This window comes from Ctenopharyngodon idella, chromosome 22 (assembly GCF_019924925.1).
Source record: "Ctenopharyngodon idella isolate HZGC_01 chromosome 22, HZGC01, whole genome shotgun sequence".
NCBI lineage: Eukaryota > Metazoa > Chordata > Actinopteri > Cypriniformes > Xenocyprididae > Ctenopharyngodon > Ctenopharyngodon idella.
The window spans coordinates 11,116,321-11,132,389 of record NC_067241.1 but is presented as its reverse complement, the minus strand read 5'-3'; the positions used below and the strand labels follow the sequence as shown (position 1 = coordinate 11,132,389).

Genomic DNA, 16,069 nt, shown 5'->3' with positions numbered 1-16,069 from the left:
ACTGCCTGCTGCTGCTTCTGATTGCTTTTAGAGGGAAAAGTTGCTCATTACTGCTGGTCCAGGATCAGTTTTTTCCGCAATGATAGCATATTGGCAAAACAGATTTGGCAGACGATTCAGTGTGTATGTGTTTGCGCTCTGGAGAGCGTCAATGTGTTTTTGCAGCGTTGAGCAATGTAGCCAATCACCAACATATCTGTTGATTTCTTGAACGCAATGGCCAATCAGAGGTGTTTAAGTCAGCACTGAACAAAAACTCCTGAGTTTTAAGCGGTGAGTGGATTCTGAGTTCTGCACACGTGCAAATCCTCTCATTATAACAAACAAAGGGTAGACAGCTTCATTGTGCAGCCTGTTTCATTGATTTTAATATATTGCAGTGAACTAAGATGAGTGACAGCTTTTTAGTAATTAGAAAGGGACGCTCTTTGTGTGATTTCTGCTATGCCAAATCCCACACACAGTATGCTTGTTTTTCTTTTAAAATTAACTGGTTTATGAACGTAGATGCTTTAATATCAAATAATTTATCAGGGGCCTTTATGCAGGGATGTGTAGGTTGTGTGGTGACGCGTAACTTAAAGGCATAGTTCACCCAAAAAATGAAAATTATGTCATTAATTACTCGCCCATATATCGTTCCAAACCCGTAAGAATTTCTTTCATCTTCGGAACACAAATGAAGATCTTTTCGATGAAATCTGAGAGCTTTCTGTCCCTCCAAAGAAAGCTACACAACTGTTTTTTTTTTTAAACTAATCCATATGAATTGAGCAGTTTAGTCCAAATTTTCTGAAGAGACACGATCGCTTTATATGATTGAATTGAATTTAGCTGTTTATTCACATATAAACAATGATCAGTCATGGACATCTTCATATGTTTTCCGAAGATGAACAAAAGTCTTACAGGTTTGCAACAACTTGAGGGTGACAGAATTTTCATTTTGGGTGAACTATCCCTTTAAGGAAATCTATCTAAATTATCTCCTTACCCTGGAGTTGGTTCACCCTCTGCCTACATTTTTACTATATTTTTAAGGACATACACGAACCGCTAGGCCACGGTGCCAACAAATCATCATTTTTTCATGTGTCCATTCTATTCACATACTCAAATAACACAAACTTAGATGATGAGCCTCTAAACAGTTGTCACGTACCTAGCGATGCTCCAGTCTGGGTCTATCTTCAGGACGGTGGGGTCCTCTGTGTAGTTAAACTTCACCTCGGGGTTCCTCAGCTCAGCAGAGTCAATGTCCACCATAACTGGAGTACTTCCCGGGTTCACGCCAGCCGGGGTCACACAAACAATCTCCTTAGAGCTCCGCCTACAGTCATGGAGGAAGCGCAGAGGTGTATTAGAGTAAAAGCAACTGAAACTCATCACAACCAAAGCATGTGCCGTTAAAGCATGTCATCACATTCATATTTCATCATGACACAGATTCTGTACTCAGTAAGAGTTAAGTATGTTTGATGAAGCTTCATCATTTGTGTTAACAACCATATGGGTTTCAAAGACTTTGAGTCTGTTTTTCTCTGTCTGTCTGCTTCACTCTCTCCTCCTGTACTGGAGACGTGCCTGCAATCTCCATGCACATCCCCTTAGTACGTTGCCATGGGAACGCTTTTCAAGATGCACACCCCAGAAATCCTCAGAAGACTGCACATATTTTGACAAGGTGGTTGTCACAAACAAAAAAAAAAAAAAAAAGAAAGAAAGAAAGAAAAAAAAGATGGAAGAGTGCAAAGAGAGCGAGTTGTGGAGCGGATAAGCCACAAATTTCCTCAAAGGTAAAATATACAGACATCCAATGAAATGAAGTTCAAAATGCAACCATTGCTTTAGGATATTTTTTTTTTTTTTTTTTTTTTTAGAGATTTTGCATTTTAAATATGTAATATGGATTACAGACTTGTAGAATAAATTTGAATATGAATTCACTGGATATTATGAATGGAAGACACACAAGAAAAAAAGAAGCAGGGCATATGAAAGGGTTGGTTCAGCCGAAAATGAGTATCTCATGTCTTTTGAAACCTGTTTCATTTAATTTTGTTCTGTAGAACACAAAAGTAGATGTTTTACAAAATGTCCAAGCTGCCCTTTTCCACACAATGAAAGTGCAATGGGGACTATAGTTATCATACAAGACTTTCAGCGAATAAAGAATCAAATTTCAGTCTGATCCTCATACAATATTTTATGGCTTTAAAAGAAATTAAAACAGTGCTTCATGATGCTTTCAAGGAATAGTTCACCCTGAAATGAAAATTCTGTTATAATTTAGTCATGTTGATTAACTGTATGGCTTTTTTTTTTCTTCTGTGGAACATAAAAAAATAGTTGAAATTGTACAGCACTTCGGTACACTCTGTTGTTTTTTAAATAGTTTTTTATATGATTTGATTTAAAGATATTTTGAGAAATATTTCAACGTTTATTTAGTCCATACAATGGAAATCAATGGGCTCCAATATTATTTGGATCCTAAGGTTCTTCAAAATATTTTCATTTGTGTTCTGCAGAAAAAAGAAAGAATAGTTTAGACATTAAGCAAGTAAATGATGACAGAATTTTCATTTTTGGGTGGACTATGCCTTTAATTGTGGCTTTTTGTGACATAAATGGCCCTAGTCTCAATCCACTTTCATTGTACTGAACTGAGCAGCATGAACGTTCTTCAAAACTTCTCCTTTTGTGTTAGTAGCCATACAGGTTTGGAACTATGTGAGGGTGAGTAAATGATTAAAGAATATAAATTTTTGAGTGAACTATCTCTTTAACATCATCCCACAGTGGGATAACATGATGTGGACCTTCTCTCTGAAGTGAACCCTGGCTCTGAGACCAGGTGTGGCTGACGTCTCAGTCAGCGAGAACTGCGGTAATCCTCATTCTCTCCCTTCTCTCATGTCTAAGACTTGGCAGCGAGACAATGTTTTTATTCTCCGCTGCAATGCAGAGCGGTCTGGTGCTACAGATAGACAGGCGGACGGCAGGAACACTCATTCACTGTCCCCGTCCACAAACGGAAGCGCACAATCGACCGGGACCGCCTGTGCCATAACGTGGCTGATGTTCTTGCCTTCAAAGTGTCTCTTTATGCTGTAGATACATGCCGAGGGGTAAAAAAAAAAATGGGCCTGGGCGTTTTGACTGACGGAATGACAGGTGGACGTGCTAAGGTGAGAAGCCGGAAGACAGCTTTTTGGAAGGATACAGATAAAGACAGAGGGAGACAACTTGGCAGGCGAATAAGCAGAGAGAGTAAGAGAAAAAAGACCACATTAACAAGCAAGCGGAGACTGTATGTTGGCAAATGCTACACCAAAACAGCCAACAGGCTAACCATCAAAACGACTGGCACAGAGCCTATGGAACATATAAAACAGTCAAACAAACAAACAGAAACTATGTGACAGACAGAAACACAAAGTTAGAAAGAAAGCCAGACAGATGGAGGGATAAACCGATAACAAGACAGACAGAAGGGCAGCCAAACAGACAACTATGTTTTTTTTTAAATATATATTTTAGGACTTTTGCCTTATTATTAGACAGGTCACAGGATGGACTCGCACTTGAATCACACATATGAGCTGAATAATTATTTATATTTTGAATTATTTCTAGTCAGTTGCATTTGCCACTGTGACTGTCCACAATATCACTTCATATATACCACGTCATACCATAAACATGCCAGAAGTTTGTGGTATAGCTTCTAAAAGATAAACAGAAGATATAGAAGAGCAGTACTCACTTTTTGAAGTGACAAGTGTGACGCCCAATGTTGACCGCAACAGAGCTGCCAGCGTTGAGGTGGTTTCCTTCAATAGTGATTCTGGTTCCTCCTGAGAGGGGTCCCTGAGCGGGCTGGACACGTGTGAAATATGGCGTCTAAGGAACAAAATGATATTTTGAAGAAGCACATTGTTATTGTCATCTTATTTAAACACTATCAGTATAAAGTATAAGGCCACCAACTCTCTGCATGTAACTTGATGCAATGCTGATATACACTACCGTTTTAATATGATTAAAAATACGGTAAAACTGTAATATTGTGAAATATTATTACAATTTAAAATAACAGCTTTTTCTTTTAATATATTTTAAAATGTAATTTATATCTGTGATGGGAAAACTAAATTTTCAGCAGCTAAACAGTGATTTTTTTTTTTTTTTCCCAGGATTCTTTTTAATGAATAGAAAATTCAGCATTTATTTGTATCTTTTGTAACATTATAATGTGACACTTACTGTCACAATTTAATGTGTCCTTTCTTTCTTTAAAAGTACTGACCAAAAAAAAATTTGAACGGTAGTCCATTTATACACATGTGTTTGTTTGGAATTATATGCATCCAATTTGCATAATTTAAATTATCCAAAGGCAGCTAGATCTGAATGTATCTGTAGGATTAAGTGTCTCTAGATGCTCACCACAAAGGTGAATGCCCTGGGTGAGAGGGCTCTGTAGTCAGCCAGGCAGTCTCTCACGCACACCTCCACTTGGGCTTCCTGCACACGGTATCCTGTGGCATCATTCAGCAGACACACAATCCTGCGGAAGAAAGACACGTCTGAATCCTCTTTAGGGTTTGTGATTAACAGCAGTGCTAAGTTACCAAAGGCCTCAAGGGGAGGAAGGTGAATGGATGAATTTATATGATACAGCGCAAGTAAATATTATTACTATAATTAATCTGTTTCTGATTTATGAGCCGACCCAGACTGAATCTTTTATTTTCTACACTGATTTCTGCACTGCAAGGATTCTTAATCTAGATGTGGTAAAATGTGTTAAATGGAATTACTAGATACTTATCAGTAGCTGAAAGAATACGCACTTTGTGGGTTGAGTTTGATAGATCATACAGTGAAAAATAAGAGTGTTATAGACCTTAGTTAGGTTAGATGCCATATTGAATTTTTCGCAGATTCTTTACAATGGCACACACTGTATAAAGGCCCTAGATCAGGCAATTTTTAAACTTTCAAAATTGTTTTTATGGAGTTTTTTGTCAACTGAATTTTTTTTTTTTTTGTGGGGAAAGACATTCTTCAGCTGAACAATTTTAATGATGTTAGATGACAGCACAATACATTAAATACACTGTATTTCTATCCCTCACAGCCTTGTTTTCATTCCTGTTAAAAAATTAAATATGGTGCTATACTGACTAAAGTCTGCGAAACAAATTGAAAGCCAAATATCTGTGGTATTACCCTGTAGCATTACTATTAAAAGTATTACCCACCTTTCCGCGCTAACATATTCCTCTTCAATAGGAACACAGGGTACTTTTCCGAGCCGAACTCCTGTCATAATGTCTCTGAACTGTAGACCCAGGTTCTCTCCAGTGATGGTGAGCCTGGTTCCGCCTTGCCGTGGTCCGGTTTCGGGAAACAGCTGTCAGAGAAAAATAGGGATATTAGTTTGATTGGAGATGGAGCAGGAGATTTAAAAGACTATAATACAAAAAATCTAATTTTAGTTTTGGACTTTTTGCCATGATGAGCAGAAGAGCAGAGAACAAGTTCAAGAAATGTAGAATAAAAAAAACTTCTGTTATCTGTAGACCATATAATGGTCCTCTGGTTAGTGCATAGGTCTTGGCATTGAACCCTGTAGCTCCTTATAGTCTCAGAGTTCCAACACAAACTCAGACGCCTTGCATTTTAATGGAGACAAATCACCCCTTGGCGCAGGGGAGCAGAAGCCCCTAATGCTGGGCTTGGCGAGACACCTCCCTCCAACCCCCCTCCATCCATCCTCTAATTGAAACTTATTACCCAGGCTCTCGGATCCACGCTTCAGAGCCACATGGCGCAAGGCAGTGGGATAATGTGATTTATTTAGCCGGATTATTCTCCGTAACGAGGACAGGTGTGGCATGACAAAACAAATATGGTGAATGATGTGTAGTGGTAACAGCAGGATGGCGCCCCATAACAGCCATCATGAGGTAATTACAGGTACTCTGTACGCCTGATCTCCCGACCACAAGGTCTCCACGGCAACCTGGATCCGGGCCTCGGCTGCATCACTGCCACAATGGCTGGGGTCCTAGGATAGAGCCTTGAGGGACCCCTATGTGTAAAATGAGGTTGCATGCAAAACGGTAAACTCAACAAGTGTGAAATGAGAAAGTTTGCCATAAAATTCTGATTTTCTAGCTAGTAGTGTACGTCCAAAGTAACCATAGTCTCAGCCTCATTGAGAAGAGAAGAATGAAAGTAGAAATTGAATGACAGGAAGAGATATTCCAACGAAATTGAAAAGAATTGCGAAAGAAATTCAATGCAATTCAAAACAAAAATAAAAAAATCAGATTGAACTGACCACAGCAAACCAAATAAAATAAAATCTATTATTATTATTAGTTATTATCCATCTATCCACTTTTTCATTTTTTAGTCTTTATGTTTCATCCTCTTTTAAACCAATAACCTTGAAACAATCTTTTTATTTTAATTCTACATCTTTGCATTCAAATTTGAATTGCAATTCTTCACCTTTTTGCAACCTCAAATTCAATTCAAATTGAGCAGAGTGGATTTTAAAAAGTATTTTTAATTCTGAAAGTTGTACAACTCTGTTGCATACATAACTGGCAAGAGCTGGCCAGTTCAGATCGGTTTGGCTGACTTCATGCAACTTCTTTATGCCTAGGACAAGGTAGGGAGTAGAGTTCAGACCAGTCCGCAGATGCCTGCTTTCAAACGCTCCTGCTCCCACTTTCAAAACACTTTCAAATTCAAACACTTCTGTGTGCTTTTCAAACACTCCCGTGCGTTGATCAGCCAATCACAGACATATCCGATGACTGCGCCAACACAATGGCCAATCAGAGGTGTTTACAAATCCACTCAACAGCACTCAAAGTGTCACATTTTTAAAATGTCAGTACCGATTGGTACCGAAGTCAGTACTTTTAACAACTCTAGTAGGGAGAACTGATATAATGAGCACTTTTGAGAAAACTATTCACTGGATTCACCAAATTCCCTAAACAGCACAAAAACAAACTTGCTGGTTGCATCACACATCGATCAAAACAAGCTGAAATTTGGACCAGACTTTATGCAAGTCTGGCCAAGCAAAAGTAAAGTAACCCCAGGAACGGGTCAGTACAGTTAAAATGCCTCAGACTGCACTGTACAGTCAATGCAACAGCCTGAATAGCAAAATAAATTCAAACTGTATTAATAGAGCATGTACTGTAAACCGTCTAGTCTTGACCTGAAAATCTCAGAATTTGGACTGAAGACTGTCGCTCGGGATTACACTAAAATTAACCTACATTAGATGTCTTTTATTATGTTCAAAAAACAATTTATACGTTTCTAATTAAATCAGCCTTAGAGCGAAATGATAGATAAAAATAATATCTCTCAACACAAGTGGGAGAACACTAATATACACACACGTTCTCCCCCAGGACCTTGTTAAATTATACACAGTTAAGTAAATCTCTCTTCATTATCAGCTCTGGGTAACGATACATTTCAAAAAATATATGCAATTACTGAGATTAAAGTGCACCAGAATGCATGAAGCCTCCTGTCGATTTCCAGTGGCGAGATTATTACTGTTTGTGTGTCGCTTTCCCCCCACCCCCTGCCAATGGGTGGGAGGATGACAATGGAGGGAGAGTGGGAGGACTCGGAGAAGACGGAGGGTGAAAAGAATAGGGGCAGATTGGGGCATCTGAAGACCCCTGTCTTCCAGATCCCATCCGCCCACAAGACACCTGCGCAGTGTGTGAGGCTTAACGCTTTCCTGATGTTGCGTTTGTCTACTGTCTTTCTGTTAGTCGGTCTTTCCCTGATCTTCATCAGCAAGGTGGTCTTTCATCTTTTGGCAAACACAGAAATGCAGCATGGGTAAAATCTATCAAAAAACAATTGGCGACAAATTCTACTGGTAGAAACATCTACGTGTGCTATTCAGTTCTCAGATACGCAACACGGTTCTGTCTGGCACCCCCTCTCCGTACGTCTGCGGCTGCATGCTTCCTGATGTAATTGAGGTTAAGTGTCTTTGCTTACGGGTACAACAGCTTCACTTGGGATTTCACCCAGAAAACCCCCTATTTATAGAGCCTCCACCAATCTGCTGAAGAATGAAAAAATGCATCAAAGTTTTGCCATATCTGTCGCTTCAGTTGTGTAGCTTTGCGGGGCCCTAATTTGCTTCCTTTTTTCCCTATTTTTCCATCAAATATTGCTAGTTTGTAGCATATGTTCTCAAATCCCTCTCCCCCTAAGCCAATCTTAGAGCTTCGTATAGACCATAGAGTCAAAAATTGGCTTTTTGTACAGAGCGATGCCAATAAAGAATACAGCATAACGAAACAAGGAGGGAAAAGTGGTCTGTAATTGGTTTCAGAGGGGTTGTTTTACATGTAGCTTGGTGGCATCCAATCACAACCAGACTTAGATGGGCAGCAGCAGAAGTCCGTCTCCCTAAAGGAACGTGAGGCTTAAGACTATTTTCATTTGTTACCCACATGAAGCGAATGCAAACTGAATCATCCAACCAGACACACTGGTTCTGTCTACCGCCTCTCATTGCCTGTCTCACTTCATCTCGCTGCATGAAAAACAAGGCAGAACAACATGTATATTTTACATATTTCAGTGTCAAAGCTTATCAGTGCTGCTTACTGTTGACAGAGGTGTGATGGGGTGTGTGTATGTGTGAGAGAGAGAAAATCCGAGATAAAGAAAAGAATGTTCGGCATAACAAACCTTGCTGTTGCCCCTGGTTAGGTGCGCTTTCCTCTGGTGTAATTAGAAATGGAAAAAATCTACACTCTGAGCAAGTTAATGTGATATTGATGCCGAAGTGAAGAGGTGCATTTTGGGAAAAACAAGAGCTAAGAAGCAGTATAAGGAAGACTTTTCCCCAAGATTGTCAGGGTTTTTCTACCCAGCATGTCCACCCAGCAACTTTACCATGGAGTAGCTGCCATTGAGATGAATAGGAAGGCTAACGGCTAGCTCTCTTCAGGTATTATAGACCTCCTTGGACCATAGAGGCACAACTTTGACATCAGCAGACTGCTTCAACAGAGACGCAAAAAAGCAGACAATAAGACAGACATAAAGCAAATTCAATTACTACTCATACCCAGGGGTCTCTCTGAAGAGAGAGAGACAGAAAATCCCAGTTTAAACACTCCATTCCAAATGAAATTAGAAGCTTATCCACCGGCTAATATACTAAGTCACACGGCTCTGATGTGAACGGAAAAGAAACAAGGGCATGAGTGTGGTAGGAATGGATAAACTGCAAGAAAAGGATCAAATATATAGGCATAGCATAATGTTACTTGTGTTAAGAATTGTAATGGAACATAAATTGTCTATACTGGGCCAATAAATGATTTTGTTGCTCATAGTTTCCAGCGTTGTTATCGTTAAATAAACATTTTTGTTAACTGAAATAAAGATGAAAACAAAAATTAAATGAAAAACTAAAACATTTTGAACTGAAACAACTGAAATAAGTTTAATTTAACTGAAATAAACTAAAATTGAAATAAAATAAATTAAGTATATTTATAAACATTCATAAAAACAAAATCGTCAAAAGCACAAAATTACAAAAAAAAAAATAAACAAATGAAAAATAAATAAAAGCTAATTCAAAATATGAATAAAAATAGTAGCAGGCCTATATAAAAATACAAAAATAATATTTTCTTTTTTTTTTGGAACGTGAAGTTCTGGAGAAAAAATACTTTAGTTTGCTAAGTAAACTAATGATGGTACACTTTCCCACTGACTATTTAGTAGATGGTTTGATTTGCATTGCTAAATATCAAATTATGATTCTCACAATTTGATTTAAACCATTTACTGCTACTGTGCCTAATACTGGGCCAACTGGCGACTAACTCCCTTTTATTTACTCACTAAAGGCAATTTTACTCACATTTGGCGAGTGTTTATTTTGGACCCGGTTCACTACCCTCATGCAGTCTCGCTAATAACACCAGAGCCGTACCACAAATGTCCAAAAATGAGCCTATGAAGGACGTACAGACTGTGTTGCAGTTTTGTAGGTTTGAACACATTTAGCGCACTGTACTTCCATCCTTCACAGTTTTATTTCCGTTCACTTTAGCTCTTAAATCAAACACGGAGATCAACATGTCATGTCAATGATGTTTGGTCACGAGACATGCTAGAACATACAATGCTTGACATCATGTGTCTAATAGCACCATCTGATTTGAGAGCTGCTGTAGAGGGGAAAATCTGTCAATACAAACTTAAATTTTGTCTGTTCCTCACACAAAGCTATCGTACGACTTCAGAAGACTTGCTGTAGGTCTGATTTTGGGCCTGTGGTCATCACAACAACCGTTCAAACTGGTCAGCTGATTCCATGTGGACTGAAAACAAGCGTACGCCATTCCCTTTCTTTGTCTGTACCTCTTCCTTTTCCTCCATTCAAGCTTTCAGCTCTGGTTATAGAGCGATAAGTAAGCAGAGAGACAGGCATGAGCTAATGGATTAGCAACTGTGCCACTGGCAATTACCCAGTATCAGGGGCTAATCTTACTGAGAGACACCGCTGTCTCTCAGACTGCCAGCTGCCAACACTGGCACACCGTAGTATATTAGCATCAATCCACCGCTGCACGGCAATAAAAGCACAGCGAGAGATTTGTTTGGCACAGCCACTGTTGAAAACGTAAGATGGAGGTCCTTTGTTTTTTTCTTCTTAGATTAAGAGTGTCAGTGTTATAGAAACTGAAAAACAGTACATTGCCATCATTAGCATACAGGAAGTAAACGTATGGCTTCTCTGAACGTACATTTATGATAAGATGGGAAGTGGGAAACAACAAATATTTGTTAAAATCCCTTCTAATAAATATAAAGAGATTTATAGTGTTACAAAAGATTCCATTCCACAAAAGGATCTTTATAGTGGCGAAAAGGAGTGCTAAGAGACGAAATCTCTTACAGTGCTACATATCAGAGTAAATGCTGTTAACATCAGCTTTCTGTATGTTTATAGGGCTTTCGCAACGGGTAGTTATAGGAACTAGCCACAAGGGCGGTTCCCCAAGAACTAAATGTTCCCTATTGCCATTTTCCTTTTTGCATTCGCACCGCCAGTGAGAACTCTGATGTAAACTGCGCTTGTTGTTGTGACTTTTATTTTGACGCCGCAGGATTAATCAGTCTATGAAAAAGTATTAGCGTTTGCCGTGTGGTTGATGTCCAATGTTGCTAGCTGAGCAGAAATACATAATCATGTTTCACTAGGTCCCCTCAAAGTCGTGCTATATTTTCTCCTTAGCATAAAAGTTCAGAGGTCTATCTATCACTGTTTTCCATGTTCATAGAGTTAGTTTGTGGAGTAAATATATAGGCGGGTACTGGTGTTTCGCGTGGGTTCGGGCAATTACTGTACACTTACGTCACTGGTAGTTCCTATTGAGCTCCCCCAAAAGGCGTAGAAGGCCTAGAACTAAATTCATTCTCAGTTCCTGTGGTGCGAACACACCAAAAAGCGGGTATTTCCGCCATTAGTTCTACGAACTATGAAAAGGTTCCTTCGGTGCGAAAGCCCCATGTGTCGCTGTTTTCCATGTTCGTGGAGTAATTATATGTAAACTGTGTCTAAAATGGAGGGAGCCGGTGTTTCGTATGGCATGCGTTCGGCCAATCAACGTACACTTACATTACTGGTAGTTCCTATTGTGCTGGGTTAGACCCTAACTCTGAAGTAGGAGCTAATTTAGTTGTCCAAAAAGGCATTCCTAGAACTAAAATTGTTACCAGTTCATACGGTGCAAACACGCCAAAAATCGGGTACTTCCACCAATAGGAACTATGAAAACGTTCTTCTGGTGCGAAAGCCTCTTATGGCATTGCTGCATGAACCGATGATACTTTAATTGTATACATTGAACTGAACAACCTAAAAATGTAAAAAAAAATAACCTTTAAAAGAACCATAGAGCTACTCAAAAAACCTTATACAGTAAAAAATGTATTTGACAGATTCTTTGATGAACATAAGATGCAAAGAACTGTCGATGAACCTTCATTTTTAACACTGCTCCACAAAAACAACACCTGTTAAATGCTCACACAATAAAAAATGTGTTTGACAGCCTTGTAAATAGTGAATGTGTTAAATGGGGTGTGACAGAATGGGAACGAGTGCTACCTTGTTGATTTTGGGGTGCGCACAGCGACTGTTTCCTGCACTGGGGTGCATCCAGGTGCTCTCTGGAGGAGCACACTCCTGTCTCAGCGAACACTTCTTCTCCTGCACGCACCAGCCGCAATCGAACCGGGGATCCGCTTTCAAACACATCCCACAGCTGTCCCGCATGGCGTAACACTTGTACAGGTGCGCTGTCGAGAGAAACAGAGATAAAGAGAGGGATAAATAAGCAAGCAGAGCAGAGGACAAAACCTGCGACCGCACATCAGATGAATTCTTCATTAACGTGCCAAGTTGCTTGGCAACCATAAACCATCTACAGTTGAGCTAATGAACTGTAATACTCGACTGAAGAAGAGTTTATTGCGCTTATTAGGCTTAATAAATGTGATTATTTTCAAACATCAGTGTCTTTTATCTTATATTGCTGTTGCCACTGTTTTAGTTGTGAGTTTCATGTACATCTCACAATGAGCCTAGATACACCTGTTTACTGTGGTAAAATAATGCAAATCCTTATGAGTGGCTTATTAATTAAAAAAGCAGTACCATGGTCAAGTGATGTATCAGATGGTCTAGTGTTTAATACAAATGTTTGATTAAAAAATAAATAACCTGAAAATTTAAGCAAACAAAACAAAACAAAACAAAACAAAACAAAACAAAAACAGCTGAAACCAGACTTTGCTGGTCTTTGCTGGTTTAAGACTGGGGTTTAGCTGGTTTTAGCTGGTTGGTCAATGGGTCTCCAAGCCTGATCAGCTGAGGAAGCGGTCAAAACCGCTTAATGTATTTATTAATTTTTAAACATTACAAAACAAAATTTAAAATCGAACAAGAGAAAAAAAAAAAAAGGGCTTACCACCTCAATAAATCAATAAATGAGAAATAAATGAGATGAATGAGAATGATAAATGAGAATGACATAGACATACAAACAATATACCTTACACATTTTTGCTCCAATGTGCCGCACATATTTAAACCTCATTAAACAAACCCTCTAATAAGAATAGAGGATATATCTAAGCCCATATATACCAAAAATGGGTCCCATCTTCTATGAAATAGGACATCTTTATTATAAGAAGCACAGGTTAAGTAGTCTAATGATACATATTCCAATGTAACCCTGTGCCATAGTGACCTAAAAGGGGCTTTATCAACTAACCAGTTTAAAAGAATACATTTTTCTTGCACAGAATGTTAGGAACTTGCAAAGTGACTTTTTATGTTTGTCTACGATAATGTCATCGTATATTCCAAGCAACATGTGTTTTGGACCGTGGCCAATATTAATAGATAAAATAACATTAAGTTCTTGTTCAACCATAACCCAAAACTTCTGAATCTCCCTACAAAACCAGAAACAGTGAATAAGATCTCCTTGCTCTGTTTTACATTTCGGGCACACTGGCAAGCAGTCTTCTTTAAACTTGTGAGCTCTGTGCAAAATTTTCAACTGCATTGCCTTTACTCTGTTACATATGCTTAAGGTCCCTGCATTCTTCCATGCTTCCTCCCATTGATCGTCTGTGATTTGTATATCAAGTGTCCTTTCCCACGTCCTCTTCAAGGAGTTTGTATTTGAAAAGCCACAATCCTTGAGAACCTTGTAAAAAGAACTTGTAGAACTGTTTATTTGTGAAAAAAGATGTCTCTTCATGGCCGAAATGTCCTGGATTGTGAGAAAAGTAGTGTCCTTTTTCACAAAGTCTCTCAATTGTAAATAACGAAAAAAATCCTGTCGTGGAATACTGTACTTGATGACTAATTGGTCAAATGACATTAAAGTGGCCCCTCTCAAATAGATCATGTAAAGTAGTGAGACCTTTATGTTCCCAAACTCGAAAATTTGGGTCTACAGTCCCCGGCAAGAAGTCATAGTTATCACAAATGGGAGTAAAAGTTGGTCAAAACCCTCTTAAGCCAGCCTGTAAAACTAGCTATGAAAAGGCTGGAAGACCAGATAACCAGCTTAGGTTGGTTTTAGCTGTTTTTCAGCAGGTACACATCCAAATAGTACCATGGTAGTCTTTTGTTTGAAGCTGAAAGCATGTAATAGAGTATTGCATTGAACAAATGAGTTATTCTACACAACCAACACCTGTTAATGCTAATTATGCTATCTGGAAAACGTAAAGCCGGCATGAAACAGAAGTTGCAATAGTCTTTTCTTCCCTGTTGTGACATGTAACTGAGTGAAACAGCTTTTTGAACAAGACTTTGTGAAGAACTTGATTTTGTCCATTTGGAATTGATTGGATGGCTGAGGTTGGCTATTGGTTGATCTCGTGATTGACAGGTTGCCCCGCCCTTGCACTAGTAAACACATCATCAGAGAAGAGAAGAGATGCCACTGCAAGAGGGAGGGGAAGTTATTTTGATTTAAGATTACAAAGGCATGTGAATTTTAAAAAAATGTGCACGGATAAATCATTTACAAAAATAAACACTCCATAAAAAAACAAGAATTGTCAATTTTGATTTCATGGTGACTTTAAAATGAGAGCACACAAACATATTCTGCTATGTTTTTGATCTAAAATGTTCAAAATAGTTCCCTTTTACTGTCAACTGACAGGAGGAGAGATTAAAAATTGTATGATGTATGAAACAAAGGTATCACCTCAGCTACCGCTAGCAATTAGCGAATTACAGATGTTAAATTCCCATTGTAAAGAGAAAGATGGCAGATTTTTCATGGATCCCTGGAGCTTCATGGGACTGGGTGAATGTTCTGTTGCCTTGGTGTCTTAGACTGCCGCCGGACTTCAAAGGCGACAGCGTATCCATCCGTCTCAGCCTCGTGCTAATCTGATTAGCCACGGCTAAGCTTAAAAGTAGCGCTGCGCTAATTAAACTGAACCAAATGAATGATTTAATTACATTAACATTTCCACTTTACAGCAGGGCAAAGCTGGGTTTTTTCTCTGGCAGCGTGGTGAAGATGGATAAATTTATTGTGCTATAAAGACAGTGTTGAAATAGAGAGAGAGAGAGAGAGAGAGAGAGAGGGAGAGAGAGAGAGAGAAATACAGCATAAAAATATCTCAACATCCTGAAAACAAGATAGTTTACATAGTTTGAAAGTTGCATAGATATTAAGACTATTTAGAGAATATGCATTGAAATCATTTTTTTTTTTTTTTTTTTTTTTTTACACAAATCTAGCAATTTAGTGAGATTTATGAGATTTAAGAACTATATGTCAATGTGGTTAAAAAACTAAATTCAAGATGTTTTTCTTTGCATATATTTTCTTTTAATATTTTATGCAATTTTTATTCCAAGTAAATTTATCTTGTTTTAAGGATGTAGACATGTTTATCTGGAAAAGAAAAACAAAAACGGATTAATACATTTTTATTTCATAATTTTTTTGCAGTACAGACATCCTTTCAAGACACTATAATCTCTTGTCAAGCACATCATTTTTATATATATATACCGTTCAAAAGTTTGGGGTCAATAAAACATTTTTTCATATTTAAAAAAAAAAAAAAAAAAAAAAAAAAAATCTCTTATGCTCACTAAAGCTGCATTTATTAGATCGATATTACAATTTAAACTAACTGTTTTAGATTTTAATGTATTTCGGTGTAGGCAAAGCTGAATTTTCAGCATCATTACTCCAGTCTTCAGTGTCACATGATCCTTCAGAAATCATTCTAATATGCTTATTGGCTGCTCAAGAAACATTTCTTATTATGATCAATGTTGAAAACAGTTGTGCTGCTTAATATTTTTTGTTGAAACTGATAAAGTTTATCAGGATTCTTTGATAAATACAAAGCTCAAAAGAACAGCATTTTTTAAAATATAAATCTTTTGTAACAGAATAAATGTCACTTTTGA

The 16,069-nt window shown here is 38.1% G+C and overlaps 1 protein-coding gene across 3 annotated transcripts in view; it reads right to left on the bottom strand.

Moving 5' to 3' along the window:
- plxna1a (plexin A1a) overlaps positions 1-16,069 on the bottom strand; it is a 230,202-nt gene that overhangs the window by 43,525 nt on the left and 170,608 nt on the right. For all 3 annotated transcript variants that reach the window (XR_007927413.1, XM_051879527.1, XM_051879528.1), the window contains exons 12-16: positions 12,212-12,402; positions 5,271-5,422; positions 4,453-4,573; positions 3,770-3,906; positions 1,163-1,330 (exon numbers count right to left, since the gene is read on the bottom strand). Coding sequence is in view for 2 of the 3 variants with exons in the window: in XM_051879527.1 (XP_051735487.1) it covers positions 1,163-1,330; positions 3,770-3,906; positions 4,453-4,573; positions 5,271-5,422; positions 12,212-12,402 (769 nt within the window). In the remaining variant the exon portion in view is untranslated. The remainder of the gene's footprint in view (positions 1-1,162; positions 1,331-3,769; positions 3,907-4,452; positions 4,574-5,270; positions 5,423-12,211; positions 12,403-16,069) is intronic.